The sequence below is a fragment of the Melospiza melodia genome, chromosome 1, assembly GCF_035770615.1.
Source record: "Melospiza melodia melodia isolate bMelMel2 chromosome 1, bMelMel2.pri, whole genome shotgun sequence".
Lineage (NCBI taxonomy): Eukaryota > Metazoa > Chordata > Aves > Passeriformes > Passerellidae > Melospiza > Melospiza melodia.
In genome coordinates this window covers 7,760,610-7,781,452 of record NC_086194.1, presented here as the reverse complement: position 1 = coordinate 7,781,452, position 20,843 = coordinate 7,760,610, and the positions used below count along the sequence as shown (strand labels likewise).

Sequence of the window (20,843 nt, the reverse complement as noted above, 5' to 3'; positions counted from 1 at the left end):
TACAAAATTTTCTGTCACTTGGCCATAAAGTTATTTTATAATGGAAAAATATACCTTCTTTAAAAAGCACAACTAAATTAAATAACCCTCTAAATGCAACAAGCCAGAGCAACCCACCAGAAAAAAAAAAAAAAATTAAACCAACTCTATTTCCCCTGAAATAACCTTCCTGACATTTGCCTCTCTCAGAGGTCTAAATATTTTATATCTTCTTTCCTAAATATTAAAGAACCAGGGTAGAACTAAATGCTAAGATTTAACAGTGAGTAAAACAAGAAATGTTGGCAGTACCGAGACAGCCTGAATTTTCTTTACCATCAGCTATGTGCTGAATTAATCCTACTGAGGTTATGACAAGAGGACTGAGGGAAATGTCACCATGCTGGCATTTAACCCCCTTAAGGGAGTGGAGAATGAGCCTTGCCTTTGGGCACTGAGGTAAATACCCCGTCTTTAGTTCTTGGAGCACTAAAGAGAGGGCAATCTGCTGTGCAAAAATAATATATGGTACTCAGAGAAAGCAGTGTATTTTTCAACACAAGATCTCATCATTCATTAACTTTGTTTAGAGCAAAATCTACAAAATAAGGCATGGCCTGAGCAACAAGTGACTAGCTCATGTTTATCAGGGTTCCCAAAGGATCCAGCAGCCAGAGACAACGACATTGATATCACGCTCACAATTTCTGGCAAAGCATGATTTAACCTTGCCTGCTTTATATCTACATCTGCCTTCTGCTCTACACAGAGATTCATAAATCTTCTGTGCACTGATATCAGCATTCTTGAAATCTTATTTGCCTATTTCAAGAGAACTGGTATCTTCAAATTCATGTGAGCATCCTTTTTCTGTTGGTCCAGACAACAGGCTGACTCTCCAAGGATTCATCAAGACTGAAATGCAGACATCAATCTCAGTCAGATCAGAATAAACAAAGCTTTGCTGAAACCTGAATTTTAGGAAAATAGACCCAGACTTTTTTTCCCAAGCTCTGACTGCTGTGCCTTGTATTTTTATAGATAACTCACTCTCAGCTTTGCTGATTACACTCTGGTATTCAGCCATCCATCTGGACACACAAGAAATGTCCTGGCTCTGGGGAAATGGCAGGCAAGGATTTAATACCATAACTCTACCCACACTGACAACTGGTAGCACAGCAGACCAGGCTGATGCTACAAGAGGGATGCAATTTGAGATTAGGATGTCTGCATTGGGGTCTTTACATGAGTACCAGGTGTCCAAACTCCTATTAGAGCCAACAGGGGTCTAGTCAAAGGAAATCAATGGAACACAAGCAGCAAGGCAGGGAGCAGCCAGCCCACAGCAGCCCTGCATTGAGTTCCATCACTCCCTGGACATCACTACATCCCACTGACTATAATGGGAGCTTAGGTGCTGCCTGTCCAATCCCACTGACTAAATGAAGATATCTAGCATCATTTGAGACATCCCATCCCCTCCCAGACATTCTGGTGGTGCCAGCAGACACAACTCAGGGGCTGTGGGATGTTCATGTCCCCGAGCATCAGCAGCTGGAAGAGTACATGGCACGTCTCACACATCACTAGTGCAGAAAAATCCTGCTCCTGAGTTACATGTGAGCAGAAATAAATGTCTTATTATTGGTGCTGTAATCCTAAACTGAGTCCTGTCCTTTAAGGGTCATCTTACATTGGTTTTCCAATTAGTGCAGAGAGGGAATTTAAGACTTTCTGAGGACTCATTCAAGTCCCTTGAAGCACTTTGGCATTTTTTCACCTCTGCAACAACACCAGCTATAAACACTTTATTTTATTTTCCTTTTTTTTTTGGTTGGTTTTTTTTAAATGAAATTAATAAATTTCATTTATAATACTGTAGAGGTGCATAAGAGTGCTGTTACACCACACAGAGACAGATAGCCAAAATGTGAAGATTTGTTCATATTTACACATCAGAAAGGCAATGTCCCTCCTTGATTGTCCAGAATATCCTTCTGACTCATCAAAAAATATTTCTTTTTTGACAAACACCATCACCTGGACCCCATGGTGCTGTTGACAAGACCAGGCACGCTGGCTTTCAAATGACACACAGGACAGAAGATACCTTTTCTACCACACAATGTAAACATATACCTTTGTTCTGGTAACACATATATTTTATTACTTTATTGCAGTATTTGGGTGCATCTGTGCACTTCAGCCTCTCCAAAGTACAGCTGCTTGTCAGATAAATACAGTTAGTGTTCAGATGAATGTTTTTAGTCTTGGTTAAATTGCTAAGTCTGGAAATGACAATGGTAGGACCACAATGACATTTGCTCCCTATTCCTCTTTTTTAATTTCTATTTCCAAAGCATGAGAGTACAAAAATGGCAATTCTGTTGAATAAAATATTGATTTTTTTCATTAATGATGTCCATATCAAAATCCAAATCTAACAAATGCTAACAAGGAGATATGAAATGATCTTTCAAGAAAGAATAAGTAATTTATGGTAATGTCTCTACAAACTATATTTTAAAGTGCAATAGTCCTCATTTTTGCACAATCACTGAAACTTTAAGCACCAGGAGCTATCATTCTTCATTGCTGATTCTTCAATAAACTTTATGTTTTACACTGGAAAAGCTTTAGGGGCAATTCTTCCATCAGCACACAGATTTAGGGATGTTGCTTTTGCTGGTATTACTGGAAGTCAGACATGGATATATTTCCTGTTCTTAAAGAAAACCAGGACAATGTCCCTCTCTTTCAGTTAGTCTATATCAGCCACCAATCAGAATTTCTCCGGTGAAAAATACATGTTGTAAAATATAATGAAACTACAGCAGGAAAGAATGTGGGGAAGGTTAACTGTTGGAGGTCCCTGCTGTCAAAGATAATTGTAGCATTGTGATCATAATGCTGTGATGGTGCACAGTATTGATCACTTTCCATTAAAATCATAAAAATCACTGAAGTTTTCTAAAAATAAAAAAGGATAAAAGAGAAAAAACCCACCACCAAATTCCTGCTATCACTAAAGAGTTTGAGGATTCATAAACAACTTCATTCCTCTCTTCTTCCTTGGCTAATATCTTTGTCACTTCCACTGTGATTATGCCTGGCTAGAAATTCTCAATGCAGCTTCTGAATGGCAGCTTGAAGTACCTTCCTAAGAGCCACCACTGCCTTTTCAGTGGCTCATTGAAGATGTCTGTGTTTCAGTCCAAATCAGCCCTTCAGTGCCCCTGAGCTGGGCAAGCCAGCAAGGCAGTTTATATTTTGGGCTACAAATCCCTGTCCAGGCAAAACTATACACAGATTAACAACAACAACAACGACAAAAATACAGGGACATTTCCCTTATCAATTAATGTAAAGGAAAACCAGCTGGTTTTATTCACAAAAAGTGAATTAACTTCTTTGTAAAATGGAGTATTCCGTAATACTGCCATAAAAAAAAAAAAAAACACCCAAAACAGTAGGAGCAGAGCAGGCATAGGAAGGAAGCAGGAATGAACCCTAAATGAGAGAGTGAAAGATACAGACAGGGCACAGATATGTTCTATCATATTGTTCCAGCCTTAGGGAATTCTAACAATATCGAGATAACTGAGGTGATTAAATTTGGAACAAGTCAGAAAACGTGAAGGCACAGAGCACGCAGAGATCAGGACCTGGGAAATTGAAGGATAGCCCTGAGCTGCTGGAGGAGAGATCTGTAACAGTAAAGAGTGGCTAAAACTGGAGCAAATGACTGAAAAACCTCCGTGTGGCCTCTGCTGGCAGATTAACTGTGCAGTGGGTGGTCAGAGAAGAGGAGTGGCAGCGAGACAGCACAGTGTGCCAAGGGAAATGTGTTCCACTGTTGCTCCCAGAGGGTTCCAGGTACAGCTCTGGTATTCTCCAGGGTAAGGGAAGCTCCATGACCCTCAGTGAGCTCACACAGATGTCACTGTGTGATACCTCAGCCAAGCACTGAGAATATAAAGGGAAAAATAAAGTCCTAAGCTTGAGGGATGACCATAAAGCAGTGAAAAAATTTAAAACCTAAGTTCTTTGATGCAGGAAGCAGTATTCTGCTATCTGGCTGTTCAATTGGATCCCAATATGCAACCAGCATTCCTATAGAGTGCTGCAATAGAAATAACACTGATGTTAGTCCCTGCTGCTGGCCCTTTCCTGGGCTTGTACCTATGAAAAACTCTCTGATCCTCCACTCAGGAGAAGCAGTTAAAGCAGTGGCAAAGGCTCTGTGTGAAGTCATTATCTAGCAAAATCAGACTTGAATATAAAACTGCACTAAAAGTCTGCAAGCACTAGGATGGTTAGGATGCTAAGGGAAAGTCCAAGAAAAGTCAAAAGCCTAGAAGCATAAATTGATACATAAAAAAAGAAATTGTGTCTTTGCTGTCCTGAGTAGCAGTAAATTACCAGCAGCACACATCTGTCTGCCGTAATTTCAGCCTCTTCCTAGCATTCCAATTTTGGAGGCCATCTGCAAATAAGAAAATTAGCTGATTTCAAAATGTTGATGTCCTGCCCTTTTTCAATTTGCCAGCAGAGCTGAGAGGGGCCCAGTGCTCACCATCTTTGTCAGACCCCAAGCTTCTCCCTGGAGCTCTCACAAAGGACAAGCCCTGACTTTGCTGCAGTGTATTTAATTCTGCCTAGTTGAAGGCCTGGCACCTTCAGGAGAAGATGGAGAGCAGTACATGTTTTCTTTTTAAATTACCCAAGGTTTTATAATTTTAACAGCCTTCCTTTCAAGTGAGTTGAAAATTGATGTGTTGCCTGCTCATCCTCCATGTACTCCACACCTGCAACACAACTCAGTCTTTTGGGTGCACTTCCCTCCAAGGTTGTCTTTTGGAGCAAGATTTGGATGACATGGAACAGCCTGTACAAACAGCCATATCTCTGTCACTCCTCTACCTTTTTTCCTTCATTCCAAGGAATTAATGGCACGAAAATTTGTCAGATTCTCAGATGTTAAGCAGAGTAACAAGGCCAAAAATAAAGATGGGAACCCCACTTAGTGGATTACCAAGTTATCCTCCTCCACCAAAGAGCTCACAGATCATGGGGAATGCTCATCCTTACTTTCACTAAAGAACTAAAGCATGGGCAGAACCTTTGTCCCACTCTCAGTGAAGTGGAACTACTGTGTGGCATTCACATTCTCTGAAAAAAATCCCCTTGCCCGGGATTTTTCTCCTGGGAAGCTGAGGAGCCTCAGAGAACAGGAAAACAATAATTATCTCATTTGCTTCTCCTCTGTTTTGATCTTTTGGAATGTGTTTGGAGATTGTTTACCCACAGGTGATCGTTTCATTGGATTCTGCTGTCAGTTGTTTTCCCTCTTTGGCCAATCAGGGCCAAGCTGTGTCGGGACTCTGGAAAGAGTCACAAGTTTTCATTATTATCTTTTTAGCATTCTGCAAGTATCCTTTCTGTATTCTTTAGTATAGTTAGTATAGCATTCTTTAATATAATATAGTATTATAAAATAATAAATTCGCCTTCTGAGAACATGGAGTCAGATTCACCATTCCTTCCTTTGTCGGGCATTCCCTGCAAATACAATACTACAGCTGACTTTTGTGAGTTCACATCAGATCACCAAGTCCATGCCTACACTGGCAGGTTAAAGGCAGGTTAAAGAAGTTTTTCTTGTGGCAGTATTATCTGGCCTTGAAAATCAGCTACCACTTATGATAACATAGCAGTGTGAAAATGCAAAGCCTAAAACACTCAGACATTACCCCAGTGTAACTCAGGGCTTAATGCAGGAATCAGAACATTCCCCTCAAGTGTTTTAGCCAAACTTTATTAATGTAAATGCCATGAAATGCAAATCGTCCTTGACTGTACCTAGATAAATACTTCATAAATCAGTGCTACCTGATTATCAAGCTATTTCACTGATAAAAAAATAAAATAAAACAAAATCCCAGCATGTCAATCTGCTTATTTTAAAAGCAGCATAAAACTCCCCAGTATAATGCAAAGATCATAAACATCAAACTCTCTAGACTAGACACAGGCAAACAGCATGAAAATAAAGAAAAGCACTAAATAAATAAATGAATGAAACCAAATCACTTTCCTAGGTTTACTTAACAGTGCTGATATAGAAATATGCCAAATACATTCTACTGAGCAAGAAATTGAGTTTGAAGATAATCCCTTTATTTATTTTTTTTCTGTAGCCTAGAGGTTCTTTGTACTCCCATTGAAATCCTGGCCTCAAGTAATCCATACAGCATTCACAGCATGATATTATATCTATTTTATTGGGAAACACAATAATCAAAATGCTAAAATAAATCTTCTTCCTATTATTTGATTTAAGCATTGAAGTATTGAAGCGGCTAAGCTAATTTATTTTGATTATCAGCACATTAGTCTTGGTATTATAAATTAACCCCACAATTTTGACAGACCTTCCAGCTACCTAATGTCTGAAAATCTGATTTTGTTTAAAAACATATCATGCTAAGATTTATTTTGGAAATTTCAATTAATCAGTTCTGGTCTATAAAAAGTTAATATAAAGTGGTTTGCTGTTAAATGACATTGGCAACCACACATTTGCTCTGTCCTACGCCAGTTAAAAAGCCATTGCAGATTCCCAGTTATAGTGCACAGAGCTCGGGCTGCATTTTTAAAGCACCAACTGTTAGTTAATTTTGTTAGCATAAACACCCAATAAAACTTTATGGCGTGTTCAACTCTCATTAAAGATGAAAAACAGCAGCAGAGCAGCACCCACAAACAAACAGGGATGGTTCTGTCGCTGCTGATGCCCAGAACTCATCCATATTCAGGGCTCAGGGCTCACTGTGCCTGAGGACACTGCAGGGATACAGAGCACAACATCCCACACACTGCTGGAAACCCCTGGAGCTCCACACAGCTCCTCCATAAGGCTCCAAGCAAATATTTAATGGGAGAGGAACACTCTTTCTCCAGCCCCTAAAATAATAACTGTTGTAAGCAAAGTACACCCTTGCTGGTGCATATTTGCTCAAGGCTACAAAAACCACAGCTCCTTTTGCTCCCCATCACCCAAAATATCCCAGACAAGATGCTCCATCAACACCAGGGCTGGAGGAGCCTGCTGTTCCTCAGGGAGCATCCTGTGGTTGGATTCCCTGCAGTCAGGGGAAGCACAACCCCTGCCAGGAGGTTTTCTGATCATTCAGGACATTTACAGAGTCAGCCTGGCCATCTCCCTTTGTCCTCCCATCCTTCAAAGGGGTGTTTGAGCCTTCCACTGAAATTTCTGGTCCTGACCCAGCATCATTCTTCTTGCCAAATTTCCTGTTAGGGGGACCTTTACGAGACAGCTGACACTCAGACAGTTGCTGCGGGAAGAGCTCTAGGGAACATGGCTGGAATTAACTGCCAAAAGCCATCAGGTTTACAGGTGGAATTACAGAGAAAGCAGATTTCACTGTCTGAAATAATAGGAAGATCAAATCAAGAAGTTCCCACAGCTGTTACTCCTAAAATCCTTAGGGCTGCATTGGTTAAGGCAGTAAAATTTCTAAAATCATCTTTCCATTTACATCAGCAGAAGCAGAACTTCTGTCACTAAATTCAGTATCTGTACCAGATAGTGTCCACTGAAAATTACAGCTTACAAGAAAGTCAGAGACTGTAATAAAAAAACAGTTTCAAACACTTTGCCTTAAGTTCCTTGGAACTTCTTCTTGATTTAGAGTCCACAACTTGAAGTTTTGATGGGTTTTGCCTCTGCAGCATTGTGAAAGTTCCTCCCAAAGGATGTAGAAGATAGAGGATCTTCACAAATTGGTACAGGGGAAAGAGCTAAATCAACACAAGCTCCACTGCTTGTGCAAAATGAAACCTTGTTCCTTAAGGAGCCAAGCTAATATCTGGATCCCTAATGGACAGAGGACCCCAGTGTACAGTTTTCTCTCCCTTCTTTGCCCACAGTTTTTTCCTGCTGACTCCTGCCCTGGACAAGGGATTTCATGCTTCATAGAGAGGGATATGCTTGTGGGATATGGAGAGCACATGCTGATGAACTGCTGGCTCTTAAAAGGACAATGATTAGTATTTCCTTATTTTCTGTGGCAGAAAAGCTCAACTTAAGTCTATCATCTCTACCTAGTCTGAAATTTTTTGGGGGTTTACTCCTGGTACTTCACTGCCGGCAAAACCAGAGTAATTCTCCCATTCTCCCAGATTTTTATTTCTTATTGTCAACTTAAACCATAAATACACTGAAGGCCAAGGCACTTCTGTCTGTGTGGGGTCACAGCATCCAGCAGGATGGGGCGTTGATCTTGTCTGTTTCTCTCATGCAATGCTATATTAGACCACTCTGAAGGGCTGATGTTTTGAGATGGAAGTGCAATTTCCAAGGGACTGCACTCTGAGTAAGGCTGGATTTTGGAGATAGCTGACCAATCATGTTTTAAAGCCCTGGCAGCTACATCCAGTCCTACTTTAATACTTATTAGGTGTGGAAGTCAGCCTTGAATTCCCTCTAGAGCATTAAAATTAGGAAACTCAAAAATACACTGCTTAGTTGTGCCCATGCAGGGTAACTTACCACTCACAGTAAAACACAATGTGCAAGTAAAGCTGAACTTGTTTCTGCTTCAGCAATAATGCAGAGGAGCCAGCACAGCTTCCTTATCCTAATTTTCTGCATCCAAGAGTCCTAGAAATGCTGTGCCTCTATTGCTTCCATAACTTTGGAGGTATTGAATGTCTTTGCAATTAAATCAACATAAATAAACAGTAATTCAATTGAAATCAGTGGAATTCTTGTGAGGGAAATAGTTCATGGAAAAGAGAAGGTAATTAGATTTACCCAGTGTAGATGCAATAATCTCTTACTAATCGTTTAAGGAATAAACTATAAAACCAAATTCCCTCATAATCTCTTAAAAGGACATTGTGGACCTCTTGCCCACAGCTGTAGAATTGTTGTCCTGTCCCTTTAGACCAGGGCATCCAGAACATCCTACATCAGCAGTTTGTTTTTCTCAGAGGTTAAATTTGTCCTTTTCAAAACAATGAGAGAGAGCAGCCGGGGGGTACAATCATAACTGCATTTTCAGTTCAGCTTAATTGAGTGTGCTTCCCTTTAACAAACACTTTACATTACTGCATTGAGTTGTTTTCATAACTGCATTCTTACATACCAATACTGCTAATTATGACAATTGTTTCTCCTTTAAAAGGAAAGAAAAAAAACAATTTGTCCAAATGATTTGCTGTTATTCTTGAGCATTCATTATTGCTGATTAAAAGTGAGGTTACAGCTACTCAGGTGAATATTATAACTTTGTTTCACCAAGCTTTTTTTAATGCTTACATAATTAAAGCTGAGAGAGGAAAGGTGGCTTTTAGTATTTGTTACATTCCAAAATGTGACGTGTTGACACCAACAAAATCCAGGATGGAAACAAGCCCCATTTGCTCAGGTTTAATGCAGATTTGTTTCCTTTTACCATACAGGGACTCTCATCATGTTGAGGCAGCAAAAAACACTTGTCTCCCACCCACACATCGGGATTGGAATGAGGGAGAGGTTAAAGCCTGGCAGCACAAAATAAAGATATAAATGCCTAATAAACACATAATCAACCCTCCAAACACATAACCAGTTTGGATATTTGTCAGTGGTGTCATAAGCTGCCTATGAGGATGGCAAAGGAGCTGGACTGACATCTCACCTGACAAAAGGAATCAGGTTTGGGTGACCTGATCCAGAATACATGAAATGACCATATCCAAGTCTGACCTCCACACAAAACATCTAAAACAGCTGCAATTGTTCAAAAATACACTCAGGAAGAAGTCAGAAGAGACTGAATATCAGCAGGGTTGTGCCAAACATGTCCTAATGTGCTGCTGAGGTTGCTGTACAGAGCTGGTGGTTTAGACCGTGAACCCCAAATTGTGCATGTGAGCCAATGGTTTGGCTAAAGGCATTTTCACCCAAAATAAAGAGACAGTGCGTTCCCCTGTGCCCAGGAGACACTGTGAGTTTCCATCTAACCCACTCCAAAGAACAGCCCTGAACTCTGCTCTGCCCCTTCCCCAAAAGGAGAGATGGGAGAGCTCCTGCTGTGGAGCAGGATGGGGCTCCTGCTGTCTCCTGATGGGTACAACAGTCCCCAGAAGGATGGAAGCTGATAGGTCTCTGAATCCTCAACATTTAAAGGACACCAGATCCACAAATCCTGCTCCACAGGACACCTCCTTTCTCACTGGTTGAGGATGGGGATGGTCCTTAGATGAAGGATCCCAAGTAAAGTTTCTAAAGAAAGTACCCCAAATTATTTCTATAGATATTCTTCTCTGAAGACAAATTTGGGAGCCCCAACATGAAACCAAGTGCCTTCTCACAGTGTCTTATTTGGTATTAATTTAAGAAAAGAAGATAAATTCAAGACACAATTAATGCAGGAATCAGGACAGTCATGTATTGGCTGGTGTGGGGTTTGGACTGCAGAATAAAAGCCAAAAGCCAGGAGCTGCAACACGTAGTGTTGAAAAAGCCTCAATCCCCATATGGATTGAGCCCTCATTAATTTTTTCAAGAAATCTGTCGAAATGTGGCAGCTTGGAACTGACCCCCAAATTCCTCTGGCAGGATGTGAGTGATTTTGCAGTGAAGTGCACTTCCTATACCAGAGTTAAAACCTGCTCCCAGCCCACACAAGAGAGGTGGGTGGGTTTTGTACAGACTTGGGCTGCTCACCACCCCAACCACCCCAACACATCAGAAATCTTCCTGTGACACAGCTTTCCATTACAGCATTGGGGTGAATCCTCTTGCTTTCCTCCCACAAATTATCTTAGGGAAGGCAAAGGGATTAGTCACAGGCAGGAAAAAAGAGCATTAGAAGCTGTATGTACACAAACTATTTCTCAAAAATAGTTCTCTCTAGACAATAAATCAGTCTTTCAATAGCACTCACAAGTGGCTTAGAGCTTCTAGCTCTTGGTTAGAAACAGCTGAAAAACATTATATAGAAATGTTAAAAATATATACACCTTTTAGAGGGCATGCATTACTAGAGTTTGGAATGACAATCAAGCCCATCTACTTAAGGGCTTTAATTGTATCCCTCCTTTGAAAAGCTCCCTCTCTTGCTCACCACAACTGAGCACAGCTGTAAATCTTGCAGAAGAAATGTGAAGTCTAAGTGCCCATTGCCCAGCAAGAGGGAAGCTCAGGAGAAGCCAGGAACAAGAGTGACCTTACCTCACTGAGCTGGCATTAGAGCTAACACAACACAACTTTTTTGGGGGGAGGAAAAAACCCCTAACATGTTGTTTCATCAGCTGTGACAACAAAGTGATTTATGACAAATTATTTGCTCAACACACTCCCCCTTGGGAAGACTTCAGTCCTCACCCAGAGCTCCCTCTTTGCCTCCATAAACTTCCAGTTCTTCTGGAAGCTCCTTCTCTCCTCCTTCCTTCCTCCCATTACCCCCCAATCTTTGCATATCCTGTATGGGAAAAGAACAGATGCTCTTGTAGCAAAAGCCATGTGGGACAGGATGGGACAGATTTCTCCCTGCTTCTTCCTTTACTCAGGTATTAAATAATCCTTCTGTATTAAATTGATTTCCATGACACTTGTAGCAAACTGACACAAGATTACTCATATTTCATCAATTTTGGTTAAAATTGACAAAATAAGAGTAATCTTGTGTCTTGGTAATAAGAGTATATAAGAGTATAAATAAGAGTAATCTTGGTTGGCTACAAGTTCAAAACTTAGGAGATTGGGAAAGTCAGATAAATTCTGTCTGTGGTTCTGTTGTTTTATTTTTCATTGAGGTTTTGTTTGTTTGTTTGTTTGTTTGTTGTTCAGAAAAAAACTCAAACAAATGAAGCACAGATATGAAACTTCTCACCAGCATTTCTAATTTCTATGCTTTACAAGTCAGAGTCACAAAAACTTGGCTATTCTGCCTCCTGTCTACTCCATCAGAAACCTCTTAAGGATCAGTTACTTGATTTTTCAGCCCCATTTGATAAACTCTCATTTCAGAACTCTGCAAGGTTTCCTTGAAACTAAATCAGTCATGCATGGAGCTTTCTGTGTTTTAATTAAGTCCTGAAATCATCAATCATTTCAATCTTATGACTTGAAAAAAAAAAGTATTTATTTCCAATGGAAAACATATCCAGCGTTCGAAAATGAGACGAAAATGCCTTCAAGGCAAATAAAAATGTATCAATTATCATGTGCTAAGAATATACTCATTTGAGCCCCATCTCTTTCTTCTGCATTGAAGTATTAGGTCAGCAGCTTGATACAATAAATTATTACTGATGTGCAATAACCTTAGCTGTTTGACCCAAAACTCAAAGAAAAGCAGAAAGTGCAAAGGAAGGAGGCCCAACATTCAAAATTCAGGCAATATCCAGAGGACATTTAATTTAGGGCCCTTGAATTATGCAAAGAGCTTAGGTACAGGTTCAACTTCAAATATATGATTAGTCATGGAGCTAAGTAAATAATTTCAGCAGACTCATCTAATCTGTTTGTTTACTTCCACAGCCCTCATCATGTAGCATCTTTTAATATTCACATAGCCTTATGATTAGCGGTTTTAATCCTAAAATACAATATGAAAAAAGGAGGAACAACTGTATTCACTTCACAGTAGGGAATATATGAAGTAAACCTGTGTGCCTAAGAGTTTGTAGGGTCAGGTTTACACTAACTAGACATGAAGTATACAACCAGGTGAGCAGCAGCACCCAGCATCTCAAACAACACCACAACACCAAGTCTAGAGGATGGAACGGGACACCAGTATTAAAAGATAAAATTTGAAAAAAAAAAAGTTAGCACAGCACCATATGTGGTGAAATGTAAATTTTGCACTTCTTTAGGGTGCATCCCATTATGTATTATAGAATCATATCTCTCTACCAAATACCAGCCCCAAAAAGCACATGAAATCTTGGGGACAGTGGTGCGTCCACCATAACAGAGAAACACAAACACAGAGAAACACTTCAAAGATTTGCAGAACAACAACATCCACAGAATTGCCTGTAAGAGGGCACATGCATCTGACTTTACAGCAGTGATACTCTGCTATATAAAGTTGTGTAGATGTAAAGGCTATGTTCATCACTACCTAAAAAATGTTAATACAAATTTGACCTGGATCAGGTATGAGCACCCAGAATTTCTACTGAATTCAGCAGAATGCCCAATGACACGCTTTATCTCAGTTATTTATTTTTCATGCTGGCTATGCAAGCACACTGTGGCAAGAAGTTAAAGCAGTGGCTAGAGCAGTACCTGGTCCCCCCTAGTTTCACTCCACAAACCCTCACCTCCAAAGCATTTTATCCCGTTTGGAGCAGGTGCGCGAGTTCTGACCATTCCAGCACCGGATGCTGAGAGGCCGCAGCACCCTCAATACCCAGTCCAGCACCCGCCCGGGTCTCAGCCCCAAGGGGTCACCCCTGTCCGGAGGGACGGAGCCATCCGGAGCCATCCCTGCCCCATTGCCCTGCAGGGACACAGCTCCACACCCCGAGCGGCGCCGGGAGCCGGGCAGAGATGCTGAACTTCGCCAAGTGATGGGGGGCTAGCGGGGAGGGCAAGGACGCTCCCCGGGTTGGGGAACACTCTCTCAGCAGTAGGTTTGGGGACCGTGAGCCGAGAACGAGAACGGGGCACCGCTCCCGCCCCAGCGAGCCCCGCTGCCCGCGATGCCGAGCCCGGCCGCTCTTACCTTGGAGCCCTTGCCGGAGCAGCGGACGTGGTTGCTCACCCCGGCCGTCTGGTTCATGCTGGGAGCGGCGGGCGCGCTGCAAAGTTGGGCTTCGGGCGCGACTCTCCGAGGGGCTTCGGAAGGGGGACGGCAGCAGGCAGGGCAGGACGGGCTGTGCCCGCAGCGGGATTGTCACCCTGTACCGGGATTGTCACCCTGTACCGGGATTGTCACCCCGCGCCGGGATTGTCACCCTGTACCGGGATTGTCACCCTGTACCGGGATTGACACCCTGTACCGGGATTGTCACCCCGTGCCGGTATTGTCACCCTGTACCGGGATTGTCACCCCGCGCCGCCACTCTGCCCCCGGCCGCGGGGTCTGCGCGCTGGCGGCGCTCCCGCCTTGCCGGCTCCAAAACAGAACCCGAAGCGCCCCCCCGGCCCTGGCACCGCTTTCCTCCCCCGCCCTCCAAAGCAGAGGCGAGGCGAGCCCGGCTCCGCCCGCCCCCCGCGCTCCGGGGCCGCCGCGGCTGCGGGGAGGGCGAGCCCGGCTCGGCTCGGCTCGGCTCGGCTCGGCTCGGCTCCGCTCCGCGGGATGCTCCGCGCCCCGGGGTCCCGGCCTCGTCCCCAGACCCGCTCACTCCTTCAGCATCGTTTTATTGAATCCCTCACCCGCGGCGTGGGCAGCGGGAAATCGCGTTAAAGATGCCACGGGTTCCCCGCAGGGCTGGGGTTTGACCCGCTGGTGTTTGGATTAGCCAGTCCAGCTCTTTACAGAGAAAGAAATGCTGGGCAGATGTTTCCTCACGGCCAAGCTGAAAGATTTGGGTCTTACTTTTTTTGAGCAATTCCTTTTCCAGGTGAGCTAGAGTTCAGGGTTTAGGGTTTGGCTTTTTTGTTGTTTTTCGTTTTGGTGAGATAAGAGCTGCACAAGCAGCTCTGTTTTGCTGGTAAAAATTGGTGCTTTAACTTTGTAGGGTTTTTTAAAAAACAAACATAAAATATCCATGTATAGGATATCATTATCAGGATATTCTTCCTGTCTCTGGTCCACCCCTCCAGCCCATGAGGTCAGACACCACCTCCTCTTTTCAATAAAAGTTCAGAATAAATAAGAAAAGTATTTTTTCAACAAAAATATGGCAAAACTCAGTTCTCAGAGTAGCAAAAGAAACAAACAAACAAACAAAAAAACTCCCAACATAGTGTATGTTTGAGTAACAAGATCTGGATAGCCAAGGCTAAAAGGATCCACACTGCATCTTATCAAATGAGGGTTTCTTTCGTCTTGGAATTGATCTATCCAAATAGATTCAAGTCTTTTTAAGCTCCTACAGCATACTTTAAAACCTTTAAATAAATAAAACCCTTTCTGGATTCTGCAGAAAAAACAGAAATATTTGCTTGTCCAGCCCCAAAGCAGGGGCTGCTCTCGAGAAGGTCAGCTCCCTCTTTTCTGAAGGGCAAACAGCCCACCTTTAACTGGCTGCATCTTCTGGCCATGTGGCTAAAAGAGATGTAAGGAGCCCATCGTGGAGGCTGACAGCAGAATAAAGTGCAGTTTAAAGGTAAATTTAGTTAGAGGCCCTTGGTTTCAGCTCAGAGGCAGCAGAGAGTACCCAGTGCCACCCTGCATGGCCAAACACCCCTCCTGTCAGAGAGCACACTGCTTTTGAGATGAGAGTGGTCATCTGAGGACTGGCTTTGTCAGAGAAACAAGTCCCTCTGGGCACAAGCCACCTTGTCAGGGTCAGTCTTTCCTCCTCAGACAGCTGTCCTGTTGTAATAACCACACTCTGCTCCTGAATCCTGCAGTGTCAGCTCCTCCTTAGCTCACTGCTTCCAATGAGTCCCCCTCAGGGACAAGTGTCCCACCAATCTCAGTGAGTGCTGGCACCCCGGCTGCTCTATCAAGCATGCTCAGCCCCAAACTCCACATTATCACTATTCCCTGCCACAGCTCTAAGATGGCTTTCACTATTTTACACTAATTAAGATTTGAAGTTTCCTACTCTGACTGCTCCGTTCAAGTGCTTTGGTTTTCATACCTTCCCAAGGAAAATGCCTGCTAATAAATCCAATTATACACTTAGAGTTGCATATTTGATGGGGCCTGGCATCATTATACTCTCTCAGCATGATTTGTTGCACAGAGACATGCAGAAGTTCCTAGATTATTTGCAATTGTACAAGTGAGCAGAAGAAATTTAGGGGGGGTGGGGGGGGGGGGAAAGAGATGGGCAAGAAAAACTGCCCAAAGAGATTTGAAATGGCAAACCCTTCTGGCCACTATATGGAGCAGGTAAAAAATCTGTACTCTTTTCTCCCTCTTTCTCACACAAAAAATATTTTGCATTATACAGATGGATCATGGGAGTGTTGTCCCACTGGGTTTATCAGGTTTTTTTTTGAAGCAAAGCAGAAGATACCACTCCATTCCTCATTTCTGAGCAGAAGGCCCCTCTCCATCCTGTAACCAGTCAGAGCAGGCAGGGAGTCTATTTTCACCATAGGGCACATTTTGTCTTATTCCCTGACAAGAGAGACACAAGGAAAATTCCCTGGTCTCTCCCATTTTTCCACTTAATGCCTGTCCCATCATGGGCATCTCCATTCTCACCTAAAACCAAAACAAACCTTATGGCTCTGAACCTGCCTTCTTTATAAGAAAGAACAATTTCCAACTGAGATATCAGGGAACATTCGCAGAAAAAGGATTATGCTTTCAAAAATGTGAGCAAGCATGTTGATGTTTACTAACTCTTGAAAGGAGGCTGCTGAATGCATGGTGGAAGTGCAGCCTTTGAAATTTGGGAGAAATTGATTCAATTTCAAACTCTGCAAAGATCTCTGTACATGATCCTGGGAGGAAAAAAAATCACCACCATCTTTTTTTGCCCATCCCACCTCTGCCTATCTTACTTCCAACCTCCCCAAGGCGGGACACACCTGTGCAAGCCTACAGTGTCCACCATCATTTTGGCCCTTGTTTCGGTGAAGGCCCCTAACTTCTGCAGAAAACCAACAGTGAAACCATTACAGCCTATAGTTTTTAAAACTAGAGTGGTTTATATATCTAGAAAAGAACAGACAATGCCACAAACAGCACAGTTTTCCAGTGCCTGTGAGAAAAGTAAGTGATTTGTAGATTAGTATTCGTAGACTGCTTAGTGAAGTGTGAAGGAACAACAATATACTGTCATATAAGCTGTGGCATATAAACATCCCTTGGCATTTTACACTTTGAAAAGGATTATACATAAGCTTGGCTGAGAAGAGTATTAAAAAGGAATCTCAGTCATACTTTTTGGGAACATTTGGGAACATTTGGGAATCTGTCTTTGGAGCTGAGCTAAAGCTATTCAAAATGAATGCAAGGAAATCCATGCAATCATGACATAAGACTTAAAAACAAAACAAAATTTTAAAGCCAAAGTTATGCCACAAAATTTAATAATGTGTGGAGGACTTTTTTGAGTTCTTCAAATACATACTTTGCAGATGAACTCTGTAAAGCCAAGTGAAAATCAAAACTGAAATCCTGAGTTTTACATATTTATCCTGACTCCAAGAGCTGAGTCTTTTGAAGAAATATCCAGTGTCACAAAACTCAGAGAAAAAACACAGGACTGCCATGCAACTGGTTTCAAGTTCCAGGTTAGATTTAGATGAAGACTTTTGAAATATTTCTTAATGTTTTAAGTTCTTCCCAGGAGCCGGTTTTGATCTAAACTTGAGCTGTCTGGAGCATGGTAGCGCTGCTCTCTGAACTCCAGGGGTTTTCAGGTTTTCTCAATAACATGGCAAAGACACAACCCTGCTGATTTCCTTCTCCAGTATTTTCAGTAGGGAGCTGCCTGAGATTAGTCCAACACCTCACCACGCAGTAATTTTGGACTCCACTTGTGATGTAACCAGAAAAGCACATCCATTTTGAACAGGTCAAAGCCACAGTACAGGGACACAGAAACTGAAATGTGAACTGGCACTTGTACAGAGTTCAAAGTGCTGCAGAAACCACCAAGGTTCACCTTGCTCTCCACCTCAGCAGAGAAATGTGGTTGAAAGGCTGGTTTAAGGGAAACAGAAAGATGAGCAGTCAACATGCAGTGAGGGCAGAGAAATGGAGAGCATGGGAGACAAGGAGGATGTGAAAATTGAGACCATGGAGTGCTAAAGAACACAATTCCAAAAATCAATGCGGCGATGGATCAGGAATGAATGCAAAAAGCACAGCACAGGAAGGCTATAATTAGATGGTTTAGTCATAGCCAGGAGCCCGACTGAGCTTTTTGAATCCACTCAAGTGGACAGAGTTAGTGCAGAGTTTGGTTTGATTGTTACAGTCCTTCTCATGACAGCAGCACAGAGCAGGCTCACAGGAGCTTTCAGTCTCCCTACAGCAATGAAGGGTAAAAGTCCATTAACACACACAGGGCCCTCTCTCTAATTTTCTTCTAACAATGACAAAGTGATACCTGCAGACAAGAGCATCCTCTACTGCAGCTCTGCTTCTGGGAGTGCTGTGGACTCAGCGGAACTCTGAAACACCTGGGCATGTTCTGTCCACACTGTGCTCTGTGGCTCTGCTGTGGAACTGCAAAGAGGCAGCTCCACTCTCAATTTCCTTTCATTGCTACCACAGTGGAGGTTAATCAAAGATAAGGTAATGATGGGGAAAATGCCAGTGTAACACTGGTGGGAACATTAAAACTCCGCAGAAGAGACATCTCTCTAGACTTCCAGATTTGTCATCAGGCTGGGAAAAAGAAGCATTTTGAGTGCCCTGAAACCTTGATCTTGAAGAGAAATCTCTTCTCAGCAGACCGTATCATGGCATATCTATGCTAACTGTAAGAGGAAGAATACCCAAGCTGATGCTGCCAGCACAGAGCCCAGCTTGGCCAATATCCACTCCTCAAGAAGGCTCAATTTCAGTCCTGTGCATTCAAAGCCAGGTCATGGCACCCCTGCAGCCCCCTGCAGCCTGCAGGCCTGACTGGTGGCAAAATTGTCCCTGAAAAAGTTGACCCAATGAGGGTCACAGAAGGATGTGAGCACAAAAAACTCCACACTTTTCTGGTCTTGTTTCTCTCACATCAGCTCACATCTCCTCAATTCCAACCAAGTCCATCCTATCTCCTCAATTTCCAAATTTTTTTTTACCTGGTCTGTTGTTCCCCAACATGTGATGGCAAAAGAGAGCTTAAAAAGCAAAAACCAATTAATTCTACAATGCTGGACTCCTCTGCTCTCCCACAATATTCCTCTTGCCTTTCCCTGCCTGCCTATCTCATCCCACTGCCATAATTCATGAGCAAGTGGTTTCTCAAACACTTGAGCACAAGCATGGAATGTGGGCTCCAAGCTTTGCTTTTGGCTCAGCTGCTGATCCACTGAGTCCTTTCAGCTCCCCGGATCATCCACATTTTCTTCCAGCTGCAGGTCAGCCAAGCAGCTGCTTTGCCACCCTTGGGGCACAGAAAACCTGCTAGATTTGGTAGAGGAATTTAGTGGAAGCAAAACACCCAAGTTAGTTAGAAAACACCCAACCTCACCTTTATATTTTCTAGGTCCCACAGGTTCTAAATTCACTGAGCACCAGAAAGCCCATCTGAGGAATTAAACCTGCATTCCTTAAAAGTTTTGAACTTGCCCAGTTCAAAATTGGGGCTTAAAAGGCCAAAGAACACATATCCAGGGAGAACATCTGCAGTTTGGGTTCTTTTTCTTTTTAGTATTTCTGGGTTTTTTTCCTGCTTCTGGAACTGCATTTTATTTTATGCTATGCAGCTGCTGGATAAGCAGTTCTCTGGCCAGATGCATGAACACTCCCAGGTGAATGCTGTAACTATTAGGAATGTTTTAAGCATGGCATTATTAAGTAATAATTTACTCATTCCATTTAGTCTACGAGGTCTCCTTATCGAGGAATGTTATTCATCAGCACCACTCTAGCTCTCACTCTAATTTATTTATACTTAATGGCCTTTCAAAGACATCTCTCCACATTACTTTCAGGCACCAGAATATATATGGGATATTAAATCACATCATGATACATGACATGTTACAAAAATATTGCATAATTTATATAGATTATAAACATAAGAAAAATCATCCAATAAACCCTGCCATCAACTTTTCTTCAGGCTAGATTAAGGCTACATGAGCCCTTTGAATATAATAAATAAAAAGGGAAATAATTTCATTCAAATCTCACCTTTGCAGAAGAAGCAAGCTGTGTGAAGCAGATGAAAGATTGGTATATCTGCACTGAAAATGAAGGGCATCTATCTAGCTAAAGCTCACATGCAGGTGAATGAGAGGCTTTTGGCAGTGATGCCATAATCCTGCTGACCATGAGGCAGTGACACATTTTGGCCGTACCTGGGTTGGGTGATATGTTCAAAGAGCATCTCTGACCCTTGCACTGGTCACCACTTACATGTTTTGAAAGTTAAGGTCACCTCTGACCAAACTGCCAAACAATACACAAAGTCCATAATAATCACAAAGAAAAAAGTTTACTAGATACTCCCTAAGTTTCTCTTCAGAGAAGACTGAAGGGAGATCTTTTACTTTGGAATATCTTTGAAAAAAAATTGAAAAAATATTAAATTAAAAAAAAAAAAAAAAATTTAAGCTCCACAATATTTCATTAAAAAAACCGAGTTTAGGTTGAATGTCTGTCTCAGAGTTGCTCATAGGAGCAGTAATCCAAGTCCACTTCCCTGCACTTCTCAGTTGCTCTTCACCTGTCATGCTGCAGAACAGCTGCCTCTTGGAGAAGCACTAAAAACCCAGTGGGGTTTTTATGGGTTTGCAGTTCCTCAGTGGATCATGGACATCAGAGAAGGATAAGGAGATTTGGATCCACCAAATTAGAATTTTTATAAAAAATTACAATATTTTGAAATCAAAACATTAAAACCGTTCAGCAAAAAGCATTAAACTCTTCCCCCAGTGGTTAAGAAAACCATTGGGGTTTTTTCTTTGAGGAGGTGATAGAATCCACCTCCTGAGGATTTGTTGCCCCTCCTGAGGATTTCTCAATGGTCAATTTTGATGGAAAATTCCCAGGCAGGCTTAGTTCTCATTTTTTATTCTGTGTGAACTACTTAGCGTG

At 42.3% G+C, this 20,843-nt stretch overlaps 1 protein-coding gene across 1 annotated transcript in view; it reads right to left on the bottom strand.

The window, feature by feature from the left end:
- The window catches only part of DPP6 (dipeptidyl peptidase like 6), a 574,879-nt gene extending 561,085 nt beyond the window's left edge, over window positions 1-13,794 (bottom strand). The window contains exon 1 of the mRNA XM_063181571.1: window positions 13,734-13,794. Within this exon, the coding sequence (XP_063037641.1) occupies window positions 13,734-13,790 (57 nt within the window). The 5' untranslated portion in view covers window positions 13,791-13,794. The remainder of the gene's footprint in view (window positions 1-13,733) is intronic.
- Window positions 13,795-20,843: the final 7,049 nt, after the last annotated feature.